The 16682-nt window shown below is 33.7% G+C and overlaps 1 protein-coding gene across 2 annotated transcripts in view; it reads left to right on the forward strand.

The window, feature by feature from the left end:
* The first annotated feature begins 2062 nt into the window (after positions 1-2062).
* The window catches only part of LOC124369824 (UDP-glycosyltransferase UGT5-like), a 34514-nt gene continuing 19894 nt past the window's right edge, over positions 2063-16682 (forward strand). The window contains exon 1 of one of the 2 annotated variants that reach the window (XM_046827948.1): positions 2063-2155. Coding sequence is in view for 1 of the 2 variants with exons in the window: in XM_046827947.1 (XP_046683903.1) it covers positions 9798-9808 (11 nt within the window). In the remaining variant the exon portion in view is untranslated. Of the gene's footprint in view, positions 2156-9718; positions 9809-16682 lie in introns of those variants that run through there. The other variant, XM_046827947.1, reaches the window with a different exon arrangement.

The raw sequence follows: 16682 nt of genomic DNA on the forward strand, positions 1-16682 counted from the left end.
TAATATGACAGATTGTATAATATGTGTATATGTGTAGTTATTTATTGGATGTATTTTTATTATTATTACTATTACTGTTACTTATTTTAAATGTTTATTTAATTTTAATTTTTAATGTTTTACTGTATACATGACGAAGCTTATTGGCTGAAAAATAGGATTAGTGGTGCATGTCATACAATTTTGTATAATTGTTAAATAATGAAAATAAAGAATTATTGAATTGAATTGAATTGAACCCTCATCTGGTCTATGGAGTGATCCTTTGGGGAGCTTGCGCAAACCCTCACTTCCATAGAGCATTCAGACTCCAAAAAAGCGATTCGAATCATCGCAAAAATAAAATTCAGACAGTCGTGCAGGCAAGATTTCAAGAAATTGCAGCTGCTAACTCTGCCATGTCTCTATAGATTGGAAACAACTTTGTTTTATATGAATGAATGTGCCTTAACCAGAGGCCAAGACATACACATGTATGAGACTAGTGGCAGAGCAAACTACCGAACTGGTAGACACGGAACGGTGGTTTATGAACGCCTGTCCTCACAAGCGGGTGTTCAATTCCTCAACAGACTGCCCAATTCAATCAAAGATGCTCCAACGCAAAAGGCGCTTAAGACTCGCCTAAAACGCTTCTTGGTGTCTCAGACATTTTATAATGCAGCTCAGTTTGGCTTTTAACTGGGAGGCCGCCTAATTAGAAGACTAACCCCGCTGTTCGAAGTGCGTTGTATTGGCGATGAATAAAAGAGGTGTGATTGTAACGATTGTATGTCTGTATGTGTATTATAGTTTGAATGACAGAAATGTTAGGATATCCTTATTAATTGACGTTTGCCATACGATGTTATTAATTATTGTCTCAGCAATAAAGCAGATTTGATTTGATTTTATACGCTGTCATTCAGTTTTTATTGCTTTTATCAACAGTACACAGGGTAACCAACTCGAGGTGTCCACCATTGTGATATCAGTAAGTAACAATTTTACAGCAAACTCTAAATGAGGAACTTTACCTTAATTTTATGCTTATTAAAATTACGTAGCCTAGTGTTTTCAATATGGCGTTTTTTAATTTTGAATTTCTTAATGAACCCCATATTATTTTGTTGATTTTGGGTTTATCATGCAATTCTAAAACTTCTTTAGTCTTGGTGGTGTTTTGATATAGCCGTTTAGCCACTGGGAGCGCTGAAAGTTTCAGAAACTATTTCTTTGACAGTTATTAAAGAGACTTGTTTTACCAGTTGCAAACAAATGCATTTAAAGACAGAGTGCAATATTTTTTACTCTTTTAGTGCAAGTCTGTGACAGCGTCAAATTTCAGACGCTGTGCCTAAGGGAAGGTGAATTGGAGCTAAATTCAATATTCACATTGAATCAACCCTTCCCACCACAGCTACGTGTAATAGAAATTATTGAACAGGTTTAAAACCCCCCAAGAAGAGACTGGTTATGGAGAGATACACGCCATTTCAATTTATTTTGTGGTGGAAAACAGTGGAATGATCCATATTAATATGATCCATAGTAATGGTGCATTATAATGGTGCATTAATATTTTTTTACAAACAATTTTCCCGTAGTGTTTAGTTTGCAATTTTTTGCAAGACTGTGTTTGCCTTCCTTTGAAATGTTCACTGGAGTACAGTGGTTTGGACTTGGTTTGTAATATTATAATTATTGTTAATGGTGGTATTTTGTTATTCGTTTGTTTTTCGTCAAATGTAAATCGTAATAGCAATTTATTTTGTTTTCTGTGGTAGTTAATTACTGTATATTGGAACCGTCTAATTTAAAAGAATTTAAATTGCAGTGTTTGCGGTTTTTATCAGTTATTACGGATCCGAAATATATTTTATCTTGTCATTGTCAAAAAGGTACAGGCCAGCAAAGATTTCTTTCCAACGATCAAATGGTTATGCGCCTAGTTTGTATGCAATTTACGGAGTACAGGTGACAGGTGGTGTTGCGGACACCGGATTGAAGGAGGTCTTGTTAGCTAAGAAAGAGTTACATTCATAAAGACTCGTTACATGCTGTCGGGTTATGTACCATAGAACCGGTTTGTTTCTTGCAGGACACTACAGTCGGTTTATTGTAAAGAGAATCCGTTCTAGATTCTTACCATGGCGAGTTGATCCTTCTTCCTCAGGTAGACAATTTAGAGCTTAAGAATACCTTTTACTTTACTTCTTACATAATTTATCCCCCGGCCTCTCTCATCACTGCTTGCCCGCGCATTTGTCTGCCTTTAGATGTATGAGTAAGAGTATAATAAACTAAACATTATTGACAAGAGTTATAAAAGTAAAATAATTTCTTCATGTAAATAGTGCATATAAAACCTTTGTCCACTTTGCGATTTAAATATATGATTTCGAATGTTAGTGTGTTTTGTCTGCTATTAGAATATTAAATGCCTTTGTTAATTTAATTGCTTGTAAAAAGAGTTATATACCCTGAGTCCCACGAAAGTAGTTCCACTTTTGAACCGCTAACATATGAGTGCTCTATACATCAATACATCACAAACTTTAAAAACATATTCCAAATTGTACCTTACCTCTTGAACGTTGCTACTTGCAATAGAAACAAGATGGCGGCTGCCAACAGCAATACATTGTTTAAAAGGCAAAAATAAAATTACGTTTACTTAAATTCAACTATAGATTCTAATAATTATTGCCGTTTTTCATTTAATTACTGCCTTATATTATTAATGGATTATGAAACTCGTTGTATAATGGAATAGAAAAACATTACATACTCGTTCTGTATGTAATAGAAAAAAGTTATACAATCTGTAACAGAATAACATGTTATTATATTGCTTCCGTTTAAACTATGAACCGCTGTCTGTAGAAACAGGACTACTTATCAGCTGGGCCCTATGATAACTAATATATTTATATATTTATACAAAAAAGAGCTCTAATCATAGTTTCAATGTCGTTACAGAAACATTTTACCATGGTGGGATACTTAAATACCATCGTTAATAGTGCAAAAAAGAAACAATACAAAAATATCTTACGCATGCAGATAATGATTCTCTATATAAATTAAAAAAATGTATAACACATTAATGATTTATTAAACATTTATAATTTACATGTTAAAATAATCTACTGTACATATGTTTGTCCAATTTACTTTATTTAATTTCATTTATGCAATTGTCAGCCTGTCTGTTCTAATCCATGCACTGCGTATAATACTGATTTCTACTGTTGATCCCATTGTGTAACTCAACCCTTTGCAGTAAAATAAAAATGTAACAAAATAAAAAAACCAACGGTTGGTTTCTATACCTACCATACGATATTTTTGATCTGTAACTTTTCTACAGTTAAAATATAGATTAACTGATAATAATGCTTAGATTTGGATAAACCTCACTTTGAATGAATAAACTTTACTTTGCAATCAACTTGTTTAAGTAATATTTTGCATTTGTAAGGAAATAATGGTCCTAACAATACATAAGTATGAAGGTCTTAGCAGCGAATAGCCAGTGTACAAAATCTGAATGAACAGCAGTTCTCAATGTGGACCATGTCTTGTCACAGATAATCTGCTCTAAATCAGTTATATATTATTAGATTTAAATGATTTTGGTACCATTAAATTTACATCCTCTAAAAAAATGTATTCTTTTAATTCTTTAAAAAATTGCTGATTTTAAGATATTCAAAGTTTTAATGACCGCCATTTTGAAAATACTAAAAATACTTTAATGATATTTTTCAGTAACTGGCCTTGTTATTATAAACATTTGAGTCAAATTCGGTATAATTTAATTTATTACTTTTTAAGATATTAATAATGTCATTGAAAACACATACAGAAAGACAGATGGGAAACTAGGCATCTGTCTTTCATATGGTGAAATCTGTCTTTCATCTGTTCATATGGTGAAATATGTTTGTCTTGACCTGAGCAATAACGTGGTATACCTTTGTCCAGAGAATTACGTTTAATTATATATAATTAGCAGGTTATATATAATATAAACATAGGTCGAGAAATGTTTATACTATATATCGTTTAGCCGCTAGCCGCCATTTTGCATTCTCATAAGGAAATTATTTTCTCTAAAACCAGTTGAGCTAAAGAAAACTAAATTTTGCATATAGGTTTGAATTGATAAGACGAAAATGTTGTGTTTTTTCTTTAATATTACCAAAATTGGCGTCTGTTTAAAGTGTTTTAAGTCAAATAACAAAAAAAACCGAATATAATTAAAATGTACTAGACATAAACCATTTGAGCAATTTAATTACAATTCAAACGGTACTTGTGTTAACGAAATCCATCAATGCATAAACGAGCACGACCACTTTAAATAAAGGTACGCTTGCACAATCAGGGAACAGGAATCATTTTGTCTTTTGAGAGCCATCAACTGTATTAAAATATCTAGAATTTTATTTAATTTGTGCTAATATAGTTTTGTGCTACACATATGGAGTAGAGATGACTTTTACAAACGTAAATAAACTGTAAATCGTTGAGTTTCGTAATAAGTTCAAAGTAATTTTTGGGTGGGAAGTTTGGGCTGTAAATAAACCACTTTTCGATTTTTACACATTATAAACCACAGTAAAGTGTTTTATAATGATTTGATTGGGTTGTAAGTGTTACTGCTTTAATTGAAGCAGTACTCAAAGATATTTTCACATTTACGCTCACATATAAATAGATTAAGCTCTGCTATCGTTTGTGCTGTAATAATTCTTATACGATAAGTAATATTCTTCTTACTGGCAGCTTCAACAATTACGATTGATTCATAATGAGCACGATGAGAATATGAATGCGCGACCGAATATTGTTTCATTTTGCTTAAGTCTTAAAAATCGTAGTACCAAAAAGGAGTGCTGTATCCAGTTTGTTTAGAATGCGCGACCGAATATTGTTTCATTTTGCTTAAGTCTTAAAAATCGTAGTACCAAAAAGGAGTGCTGTATCCAGTTTGTTTAGAATGCGCGACCGAATATTGTTTCATTTTGCTTAAGTCTTAAAAATCGTAGTACCAAAAAGGAGTGCTGTATCCAGTTTGTTTAGAATGCGCGACCGAATATTGTTTCATTTTGCTTAAGTCTTAAAAATCGTAGTACCAAAAAAGGAGTGCTGTATCCAGTTTGTTTAGAATGCGCGACCGAATATTGTTTCATTTTGCTTAAGTCTTAAAAATCGTAGTACCAAAAAGGAGTGCTGTATCCAGTTTGTTTAGAATGCGCGACCGAATATTGTTTCATTTTGCTTAAGTCTTAAAAATCGTAGTACCAAAAAGGAGTGCTGTATCCAGTTTGTTTAGAATGCGCGACCGAATATTGTTTCATTTTGCTTAAGTCTTAAAAATCGTAGTACCAAAAAGGAGTGCTGTATCCAGTTTGTTTAGAATGCGCGACCGAATATTGTTTCATTTTGCTTAAGTCTTAAAAATCGTAGTACCAAAAAGGAGTGCTGTATCCAGTTTGTTTAGAATGCGCGACCGAATATTGTTTCATTTTGCTTAAGTCTTAAAAATCGTAGTACCAAAAAGGAGTGCTGTATCCAGTTTGTTTAGAATGCGCGACCGAATATTGTTTCATTTTGCTTAAGTCTTAAAAATCGTAGTACCAAAAAGGAGTGCTGTATCCAGTTTGTTTAGAATGCGCGACCGAATATTGTTTCATTTTGCTTAAGTCTTAAAAATCGTAGTACCAAAAAGGAGTGCTGTATCCAGTTTGTTTAGAATGCGCGACCGAATATTGTTTCATTTTGCTTAAGTCTTAAAAATCGTAGTACCAAAAAGGAGTGCTGTATCCAGTTTGTTTAGAATGCGCGACCGAATATTGTTTCATTTTGCTTAAGTCTTAAAAATCGTAGTACCAAAAAGGAGTGCTGTATCCAGTTTGTTTAATTGGTTAAGTAGATTCATAGTCATTTGACTGATAAAATGTGTGTCCTTGACAGCAGAAATAGGAATTGAAACCAATCATACTTTGTAATGATCTGCCGGTATTAACATGGTTTTCTATTTGAATTAATGTTTTCCTTTTACCCCCAGTAAGTCTTTATCTTGTAGGCATGAAGAGTAGTGGTGAGATAATTGTACCAACGTATCTTGTGCCAATGTACCAAAGTTTTTGGGAGTGCCGATGACCGAGCGGTCTAAGACGTTGGACTTTGGGTCCGAGTTAGAGATAGTGCAGGTTCAAATCCTGTCTGTGACCGTTGCACTTTTTATCAGTACCGACGACGTTGTACTGTATCAATGCTCCTCCTTATTCTGTTTGATAAGATCCTCGCACAGGCTAGTGGCCTATGGGGACGGACAGAATAAGGCTAAAAAGGAATTCGGCCTCTCCTTTAAAGCATAAAAAAAGAAAAAAGTAGCCTGAGGGCGGAGTATTGTAGAAACGAACTGGTAAATTTATGTATTGTACCAAATTATTAAATAAATGTATTCATGCCATAAATGCTCTGTTAAACAGAGTTTGTACCCAACAGGTAGTTCTGTTATCTAGATTCAGTAACGTTTTACAACACACCAGATGTCCGTTTATGTATAGTATAAATAAGATGAATTTTGTAAAATGTAATTGAAATCAATAATTATAAAATTTATTTGAACAACATTCATACAGAAAACCATTACAAAAATGTTCAGATATGCATTAAAAATAAACTATTTAGTGTTGGAAAGAAGATCCTTAGCAGTTAGTGACTTGTAGGAGAGTGCCCTGGAGCTGGGTCCTGTAGGACAGACTGAGACTCTTGTATCTGTTATTCAGCTGATAAGGATCAGTGTTCAGGTCGTAGTATTCCCAGAAACACCCAGGCTAAACAGGACACACATAATGTACTTCAATAATTGCTAAAATTAATACACCTTGGGATTGATAATTCCCGATTACAACTCAAGCAATAAAACTTGGTATATAAACAAAACTGCACCTATAAATCTACTTTTTGAACTACCATTCACTGTCATGTCAAGGGGCTGGCTCGCAAGAAGTCAGAAATAAATCTTAAATTAGAATATAGTTCAAGTATTACATCAAATTAAAGGCTTCTATTAGTAGAGTACAATGCCGCCAATTCGGCCTGAAAAGGATCTCTCTTTAAAAAATGTGAAAAATTTAAAATGTATGTCTTGTTGTAGGTGGTTTAATATTCTTGACTTGGCTCAAGTTGTGAAAGTTAAACTTAATAAATGAATACTGGAAGTTAAGAAATAGTTTTTAAGGTAGTTATTGACTCTTCACACCTAATGAAGGACCGTCTACAAATTTAAAATAATGTACATTTTGCGATATTTTTACGTTAAAAATGTTTTCTGAACTCCTTGTAAGTAGGTACTGTTGTATTAATCAGTTTCAATTCTTTTACCACTAATTATAACCTCTTAGCCATAGTGAACGAGTTTTGCTGTTAACCACGGACACTACGATGTTTGGAAGATTGGAAATGTATTGGAAATTGGCTGGAAGTTAATGGCTGCCTACGTTCTTGCAGTTACTCGCGTCGGATTCGTGATCAACAAGACAAGGTCAAAAGGTTTCAACAAATTCACAAATCTTTTTGTGGTTGGATGTTTGTTGTCCATCACGTTGAAATAGTCGTTGTTGAAGTCGCCCGACATGACGAATTCTTGTCGTTGTTAGGTCAGGTCTGTATGAAGTCTAATTTTGAAATAAATTCTTCATTTCCCCTGGGAGACCTATGGATTCCAATGTCAAAATATTATGAATTGTCTGATTGAATATTGATAGTGACTGCTTCAAAATCTCGTTCGACTATTCTTGAATTAAAAACATGGAAAATGAAAAATGATTTTTCAAAAATATTGCTATGCCTCCTTCTTTGGACTGTCTGCAAAAAACGTTAAACAATTTGTAATTTGTAATTTTGCAGCAGGGAAGAAGGTTTTCGTTTTTGTGTTGGGTTTCATCAATTTTGTTGGTGGCCGATTGACAATTTTGATGAAGCAGTCGTATTTTTTGATTAATCGTCAATTTACTCCGTCGACTGTAGACAGGATCCCTAAAAAGGAAGATAAATTTACATTAGTTGGGACTGGTGATCCACTGACGGTCTCCGCACATGTGATATTCTGAAGTCTGGCAGCTGACTCCCTCGTGGCAACAGAGGGCACTGCAGGAAGAGTAGTGGGTGAGGGGACTCTCAAAGGTGGCAGCAACAGCGTGGGCACTGGTCACGCGGTAACAGGATGAGAGGAACTCATTAATATACGGATTTCCTTGATCATCCCCACCAGTAGCCACTTGTCCAACATAGAAAGATGTCTTGTGCAAAGTCTCCAGCCGATTCCATCAAAGTTCAGCACCCGGACTTTGAATCGGACAGCCATTTCTTCAATATAAGCATGATAGAAGTCAGAGCCGCAGCTATGGGCGGGGGGCAGGGGGGATCGTGTGCCCCGGGTGGCAAAATTGTAGGGGCGGCAAATTATAGAAGGTCCAGTCGTTGCACTGCAACTGGTGTTTACGCATAATTTAGTTAATCTACGCGCGAATTGCTTTACTATCGGGTCAAAAATAAAGATAATCGTGTTTGAAAGTTAATCACAAAATAACTAGCAGAACTACAATTACGGGAATTAATTTAAATTTAGATTGTTTATTTCTGCATTTATACACACAAAACAAATGATTGCAAATAATAAATTCCAGTTGTGTCAGTGACGGTTTTTTGTGGTTATCAACCAAATTAAAACTTTAAAATGTCATAACTCGGAAACTTGAGATCCCCCAATTAAGACCAAATTTTCATTCAAGATAGGTACAAATGAATTGTTTTAGTACGTAATTTTAGACTTATATGAAAATGTTTGTTATTAAAATACAATATCAACTTGTACTCTTGACCGAGCGGTTCAAAAGAGTCTACTTTGATCACGTTAAATGGAGATCCTAAAGTTATTATCCTGGGCTTATAATTTTGTAAATCACTATTTAAAACGTTTAATTATTAACACAGAGTTCAAGGTTTTGTTTATTTCCCGCGGCGGAAATGGTAAATTAAATAATTATTCTAATTACCCTACTGATACCTCACTCTACATAATCATCTTGGTTGAAAAATACTTTTTTGGAAATCGCTATCGATAACGTTTTAGTTATTATTTATTAAACTACTCACTTTCGGGATGAGGTACTGATCGTACGGTCTAGGAACTCGCATTGACCACTCAATATTCTGGTTCAAAAAGGCTATAATTTTCGTTCTCTCAAAGACTGAGTTGAAACCATGGATACTAGGTGATGCCGCCGCAGTCACCAATTGTTATTCGGTTCAGTTTTTGCAGTAAGGAGAATAGTATACTGCTCTCTACGTTGTTATATAATACTTAGTCATATTAATTGAGATATATGTCTCATCCCTCTATCCAAATCTCCGCCCCCGAAAATATAATCATACCATGTATTAAAGACATATCATGTGATATACATATTCATTAATTGAGTTGTTTGAACAATGGTAATTGTTCGCCATCATTAATGTATAACTTAATGAGACGACTGTTATTCTAAACACGTATATTAGGCTGTGAAAAAATGGGATTAATTAGAAACCACTGGTATGTTTTCGACCACGGAAACAAACATTGTAGAAGTCATCTCTAAACTAATTAAGCGGGTTGTCAGATGTAAAGCCCCAAAACATCAAGTCACATGACACGACCTCTTCTTATCTGGGTTATCTGGTAAGGGGGAACGGTAGAATGTGTTGTCCGTCATGTCCGTTATGCATTTGTGTAGTCTACATACAACACACCGGGAATGAACGTCTTGTAAGTCGTATATCTTATCTAACGCATTTTAACCTTTTGGAGAAACAGATCGGCAGAGACTGCCTCATTTATCTAGTTTTGTTTCAATACGTTTTTGTAGTATTTAGATTTGGTATATAGATATTTAAGTTGAAACATAATTATTGTTTCTCTACTAGTTTTTTTATTACACATGAATAAGTATCTCATTGCGTTGCTTTTGACTGTGAATTTATTGTTATTTTTATCAGGTTTAGGCCTACATATTTTGTAAACTTTTGTTACGTAACAAATTATTTTGTTTGCCTTTTCACAACAAAGTACTCATTCTAATGCATTATAAAGTACAGGGCACTGTTTCTTTAATAAACCTGCTCAGTTTTCACAGACCCCTAAAATACACGTATTCCGAAACATCACTAATGGAAACAACTAAGCGCTCTATTAACTGTACGTTTATGTACAATCGTAAGTGGTGCTAAGGGCATGTGAAAAAGAAAAGAAAAGAATCATACTAACGATCAAAACCTGATATATTTCTAAGTGCATTATATTTTTGTGTCAAGTAGGCATATATCTATGATAATATATGCAATACTACAAAGTTATTGCTATACAGCAGTCCCGATGTTTATGACTTCAAGTCATCAATATATGCTATTGGGTGAAGTATTTCAATTTAAAATTGGATAAGGCGGGCAAATCACTTTCATCTGAGGATTTAAGGGTTCGTGTTTTTAAATATTAATCCTGTTATTGTATTACTAGGCATTTCTCTCTCTATCTCAAAATATGAGACACTCCTGCCCGCTTCGCTTGCAAACCCCAGCCTACTGCTCTCATAGCTTGTTCGGCATTTGTGCCCAAAACATCTACAAAATAAACTTATTGCAGACTACAGTTGTTAAAAAGAATATAGCTATATTTTATAATTTTCGTAGTCCATTTCCCACAAATTTTAACGTATAAATCCAGCACGTATGGATTTAGTAAGATATTAATTCTAAGTTTAAGTAGCAAAGTACAGAACATTATGTAGATTAACGTAATGGAAAACAATTTTTAAACGCACTGTGGAGAAAACAATGATAAAAATACCACCACTAATAAATATCATGGCGTATTTCCAAAACAATTTAGGGAAATGCAATGTCCAACAAGGCCATATTTTAAGACAAACACGTCTTCTTTCATAGAAAGGAGTATTGTAATTATGTTATTTGTTTAATACATTGATGGATCGAGGAATAGCAATATCATTGAGTAGTATATATATAATGTGATCACTTACAAGGCTGATATAAATTATTTATTTATTTATTTATTTATTCAAACAATTTTATATGACAGCTACAGAAAACATGTTCCAAAACAGCTATCTTAACTATGTTACAATTATATAGACATAAATAGTAATGTACAAAGTTATAATGAAAATAATATTCTGACAGTCACGTTAAAAAAATAACCAAAAGCATATTTTTATCTAAACTTAAACTAATTCTATGAATAACTCTAAACTCAATTAGTTAAACTAAACAGGAATATCAATATAACTAATCTAAATCAAAAAGGTTGCTACATTTCATTAAAAATACACTTAACTTATCATTAAAAACATCTAGATCGGAAGCATAACAATTTAATAATCTCAATATTTTGTATAAAGGAAAGTTTAAAATGTGACAGTGTTCTACACCTTGGTAAGGAAAACAAATTAAATGTTCTTACACTTCGTCCAGGTACATATAAATGAATGTTCTCTAATAAAAACCTGCTATCGATTAGAACCATTTTAAAACTTTGTGTGTTAAGGATGCTAATGAAAGTTTTCTTCTCAGAGACAGTTTAGGGGCAGCAAAAATGTTTCTCAAATCGGAAGTAGGAAAATCAAAGGGACCATGAACGAGAAAATCTTTTGAAAATATACATATCTTAGAAATTTATTCTGGAGAATTTCTATTTTATCACAATCAGACTTGGTTTATTGAATCCCACACTACCGCACAGTATTCCAATTTGCTTTCTGATTAAAGTTTTGGTACAACCTTATTATGGCTTCTGTATCTTGGAAAGGACCTAGTATTTCTTTTAACAAACCCTAACAGCTTATAAGATTCAGCTATCACGCTATATACGTGATCATCAAAAGTAAGAGTGGAATCAAAGATTATGCCCAAGTCCTTTATTGTATTGACTGACTTTAACGGAGTACTTCCAATATGATATAAAATTATTGATAGAAACATTTCTCCGAGAGTATGACATAGCAAAAACATTTCTGGACATTGAGATATAATTTATTAAATAAACACCAGGAACTAAGTTGATCAATTGAGATTTGTAACAGTTGTGTATCTAATGTACTGTTTATTGGTTTGAATATTTTTAAATCATCAGCAAACAACAAACACTTGCAGTCAGAGAAGCAGTCTGGTAGATCATTAATAAAAATTAAGAAAAGAAGAGGCCCCAAATTTGAGCCCTGGGGCACACCCGAAGAACTGTGAAATATTGAAGATCTAGTACCAGAAATTGAGACATAACTGAGGTCGATCTTTTAGATATGAAGCCATCAAACTGCAAGCCCTCATTGAGAACCCCAAAATTTAATAATTTTATTTAACAGAATATCATGGTTAAACTTTGTCAAATGCCTTAGAAAAATCTGTATATATTACATCCAGCCTACCCCCAACATCGAGTTCAGAAGAAATATTAAAAGAAAATTCCATTAGATTAGTCGCGGAAGACCGTTTAGGAAGAAAAACCATGTTGCTCAGGGCGAATTTTACTCCTAACCGCATTGAAAATTTGTTTATATAAAAGTAGTTCATAGACCTTAGCAAATGAATTTAATAAAGAGATAGGCCTATAAATTTTCTATTTTATCTTTATCGCCAGATTTTAAAAATAGGAGTCACCTTTGCTTCCTTCCATCTGTGCGGAAATACACAGGACGAAAGCGATAAATTAAACAAAAAACATAAAGGTTCAGCTAATACTTCACCACAACCCTTTACAACATAACGCTGGTATACCGGTCAGGTCCCGATGACTTTTTTGATTTCATTTCTTTGATTGCAATACGTACTTCTGATGGAGTAAAAGGTGATATTTGAAAGTTATCCACAGATGAAGACTCACAACTTAAACTGGTATTTGGAAGGAGAACTATCATACACAGAAGAAAAATAAACCTGCAAATGCATTTGGAATTTCCTTATTACTGATAGTATTACCCTCACAAGGTCATACTCTTAAGTGTACCAATATCAAAGCCACTTCTGCTATTTATTGTCTTAAAATAATTCCAAAAATTTTTAACATTAGTTTTAATGCTATTTTCAACGTTACGTATATAATTTTCTATGGGGCAAGTCTAATATTTTCTTTAATACGTTTTCCTTAATTGTTTAAATAATTCGTCATGATACTTTGAGTACTTTCTCTTTTTGGATAATTTATTTTTCATTTTTAAGTCATGTTTAATTTCAGACGTAAAACCAAACTGGATATTTACTTTTTTACTACAAAGCTTTTCTGGGGTACAGTACTATCGACACAAGAGAAGAAAACTTTATAGAAAAAATCTAAACAGTCATCCACACAAGTAAGACTATACATTTCAAACCAATTAATTTCTCTCAGTCTACAATACAAGTCAAAAAAATTCGCATCTTTAAAAACATAATATTTCTTTGGCAGACAAACATTTGTAAACTTAAATTGGCTACAATCACTCATAAAAGATATAGATAGTGGAGGGTGATAAGCAATCTGGTGCCAACAGGGGAGACTCACTTTTTTTCAACTTTAACATCCTTCAAGTTACTTAAAACTAAATCTAATGTAAAAATTATCACAATTACGTATGTTATTAAAGGAGTTCAAAATTATATTCACACATGAGTGTATTAATTACTCCGGCTGAGGATCTAGCAACAGAGAAGTCAAAATTTGTACCGTTTATTCTAGGAATATTAAAATCACCCCAGAATTATGAAACCATCATATTTAATATTCAAATTATCATATGAATTACAATAGTTAGTGTAAAGATGAGCTGAGCGACCGGGAGGAATATACAGTAGGCTCACAAGAACCGTGCAGGCCTTGAGGCGGCGGCAGTGTCAGCCGAACCAAGAGCAAGTCAAGGTCGTCCGCTATCAGTGGATGAGTCATCAACACAGCTGAGACGCGCCGGTGCACTGCCAACAATACTCCTCCTCCCCGCCCTTTACCTGTCGCCATCTGATCCTATCCTTACGAAAAAACTTCATATCTTGCATCAAAGATTTCAGAACTACTTATACCGGGTTCGAGCCATGTTTCAGTTAATGCTATTAAGTCAAAATCCTCACCTAGTATAGATTCATAAAAACTCTAAAGTTTTCGTTCTCATGCCACGCACATTTTGATAGTAAATATTTAAAACTATGCTGATTTACCATTTGTAATCAAATAAAACCAAATATGCCTTAATTACTATTAAATTAGAATAATAATCAATGACGAAAAAATTAAATAAACTCAAAGTACTGTTGTATAGTAGATCAAACCGTACAGACTTACGTACATTAACTTTAAAATTTACAAACATATACATATATATATATAAACTACAAACAAGTAAACAATAACAAAGTGAAACAATATATTTTGACAGAGTAAAAATTCAGATTAACCCACAAACAAATCTAAGACCCCTTTGCCTCCCTACCAACCAGTCCAGCCAGCTCGTCCTCATTGTTTTATGACATTATTATGACATGTAGAAGATATATTGGTTCTGGGTAGAAATCACGAATCCAACTATTAACAACTCGATAGCTCCTATTACATTGTCAAACTACGAAAATAAATCAAGTTTACATAATAATAGGTATCACTTAATAAAACCATTGATGAAGATAAGCTTAGAACTCCTCAGTTTAGAACTACAAATCATAATATTTGGTGGAACTGAACACATAGAACCAATGTATCTTATGTGTTAATAATTTATATCAGCATTGTAAGTGATCACAACTTTTGTGCACTCCATAAACATTTATAAGCAGTTAAAGACTTATATTCTCAACAACTGCATTTTTGAACTGCCAACCTCATTCGTAGAGTAGCAGTCTAAGCCCATTTCAAACTATACAATATTTTTACGATCAATAAGTAGGCCTTGAAACTGTTCAAATTATTAGTTTTTTATTACTAAAATTGTAAATACGTATAGTCTCAGCACCCTCAATATGCTGGTGCAAATTGATTCAACTTTACATCTAAAGATATACTGTTTACCTAGTTACGTTTCTTCATGTTAGGCTTTGTAAATATTTAGGGTAATGCTTATCTGTGGGGTAGCTTTAGCCCTGTTCAAAATTCTGTTCTAAACTGTATCAGTTGAATTTACATATCACTTAATTTAATACAGAAACAATGTTACTAAACATTTCACTTGTTCGCCATTTCTCCTATCCTAAACCATTCATAAAACACTTTTCTGAAATATCTTAATTTAATGCATGTAAATGTCGTGAGATATATGGTTCCAATTATTAGATTTATTAACCCTTTCTTTAGATAAGGTGTAACAGTTACAAGGTGGAAATACGCCCACCACGTGTCGTAACAGCTTCGCTTAGGTTGCAGGCAAAATTAAAAATCTACAGCTCCTTTCATTATCGAGATGTCCCGTGGATAGATAGACAGGCAGGCATCATCTAAATATAAGTTAAAACTAAAATACCGCATCATAGAACTCATTCTGGTACCTATATAGGAAGTGTCATACAACATCTCAAATCTACATATGAAATATTTCTCGACATACCTTCACACATGATAAATTCATTATACAAATGAGATAAATAAATATTTTGCTGACATGGGATCATTTGAAGAAACTCAGAAAGAGTTGGAACATTTTTATAACTGAACAAAAAGCCTGGCCCTCAATGCAGAATTTACATTTATGGAGTTGTGTGATGGGCGGTGGGCGCTGATTAAATAGGGATTGAAATGATAAACGCAGTTAGCTCATATGCTATTGTGGCCTTCACTCATCTGGTAAACAAACCACTGAATATAATTAAATTTCTTAAGTCCTGGAAGATAAGCATAGCTCGACTCCTAGCAAAAAAGCAGAGCCCTTCCAGAGTCAGTGATTTTAGGCCAATGCTGATTCTGCTTGCCATGTCAAAAATAGTAGAGAATTCAACAACTATTTAAGTTCATGGCAAACCAGGATATTCTACCTTACAGGCTTCAATAAAGATTTAGGAGAAATCATGGCACCTGTACAGCACTTGTCTACCTATTTGATAACTCGTTTGAGACACGAGATGGGGGCAGTTGTAGCTCGTTAGTTTAGCTTGACTACTCTCAAGCTGAAAATTAGCAGAATGGGGCTGTCCTACTTTGGTTCGAAGACTAAAAAGGTAGTCAAGTATTTTTGACGTGACAACGTCTTAAATTAGGTTGCGGCTCGGAGTCACTCATGAAAAAGTGTAACGCCCGGTAACGTTACGATGCCCGTCCAGTGGGTCCGCCGCACGGGATCCGCACGGGATAAAGCAGATAACTGTGGGTCCGCCGCACGGGATAAAGCAGATAACTATGTTTATTCGTGAAAATGTGGAGTGCTTAGATTCGTCATTTACAACAACTACAACAATAAAGGTAAATAATTGTACACTGATATTTCATTATCGTAAACTATGATTGATTGATTAATTGTTAGATTGACACAAAAGTTGAGAAACTGAGTTTATAGGTTATGTCATACTATTGACAAATGTTGATAGTGTTAAGTAAATTATTAGTTTAAATCACTCTGCAATCAATCGTAATTCAGTCGATTGAGAAGAAACAGCGCGTATTGCTAGTCAAACATTTAAAA

Source organism: Homalodisca vitripennis, chromosome X (genome assembly GCF_021130785.1).
Source record: "Homalodisca vitripennis isolate AUS2020 chromosome X, UT_GWSS_2.1, whole genome shotgun sequence".
Taxonomy (NCBI): domain Eukaryota; kingdom Metazoa; phylum Arthropoda; class Insecta; order Hemiptera; family Cicadellidae; genus Homalodisca; species Homalodisca vitripennis.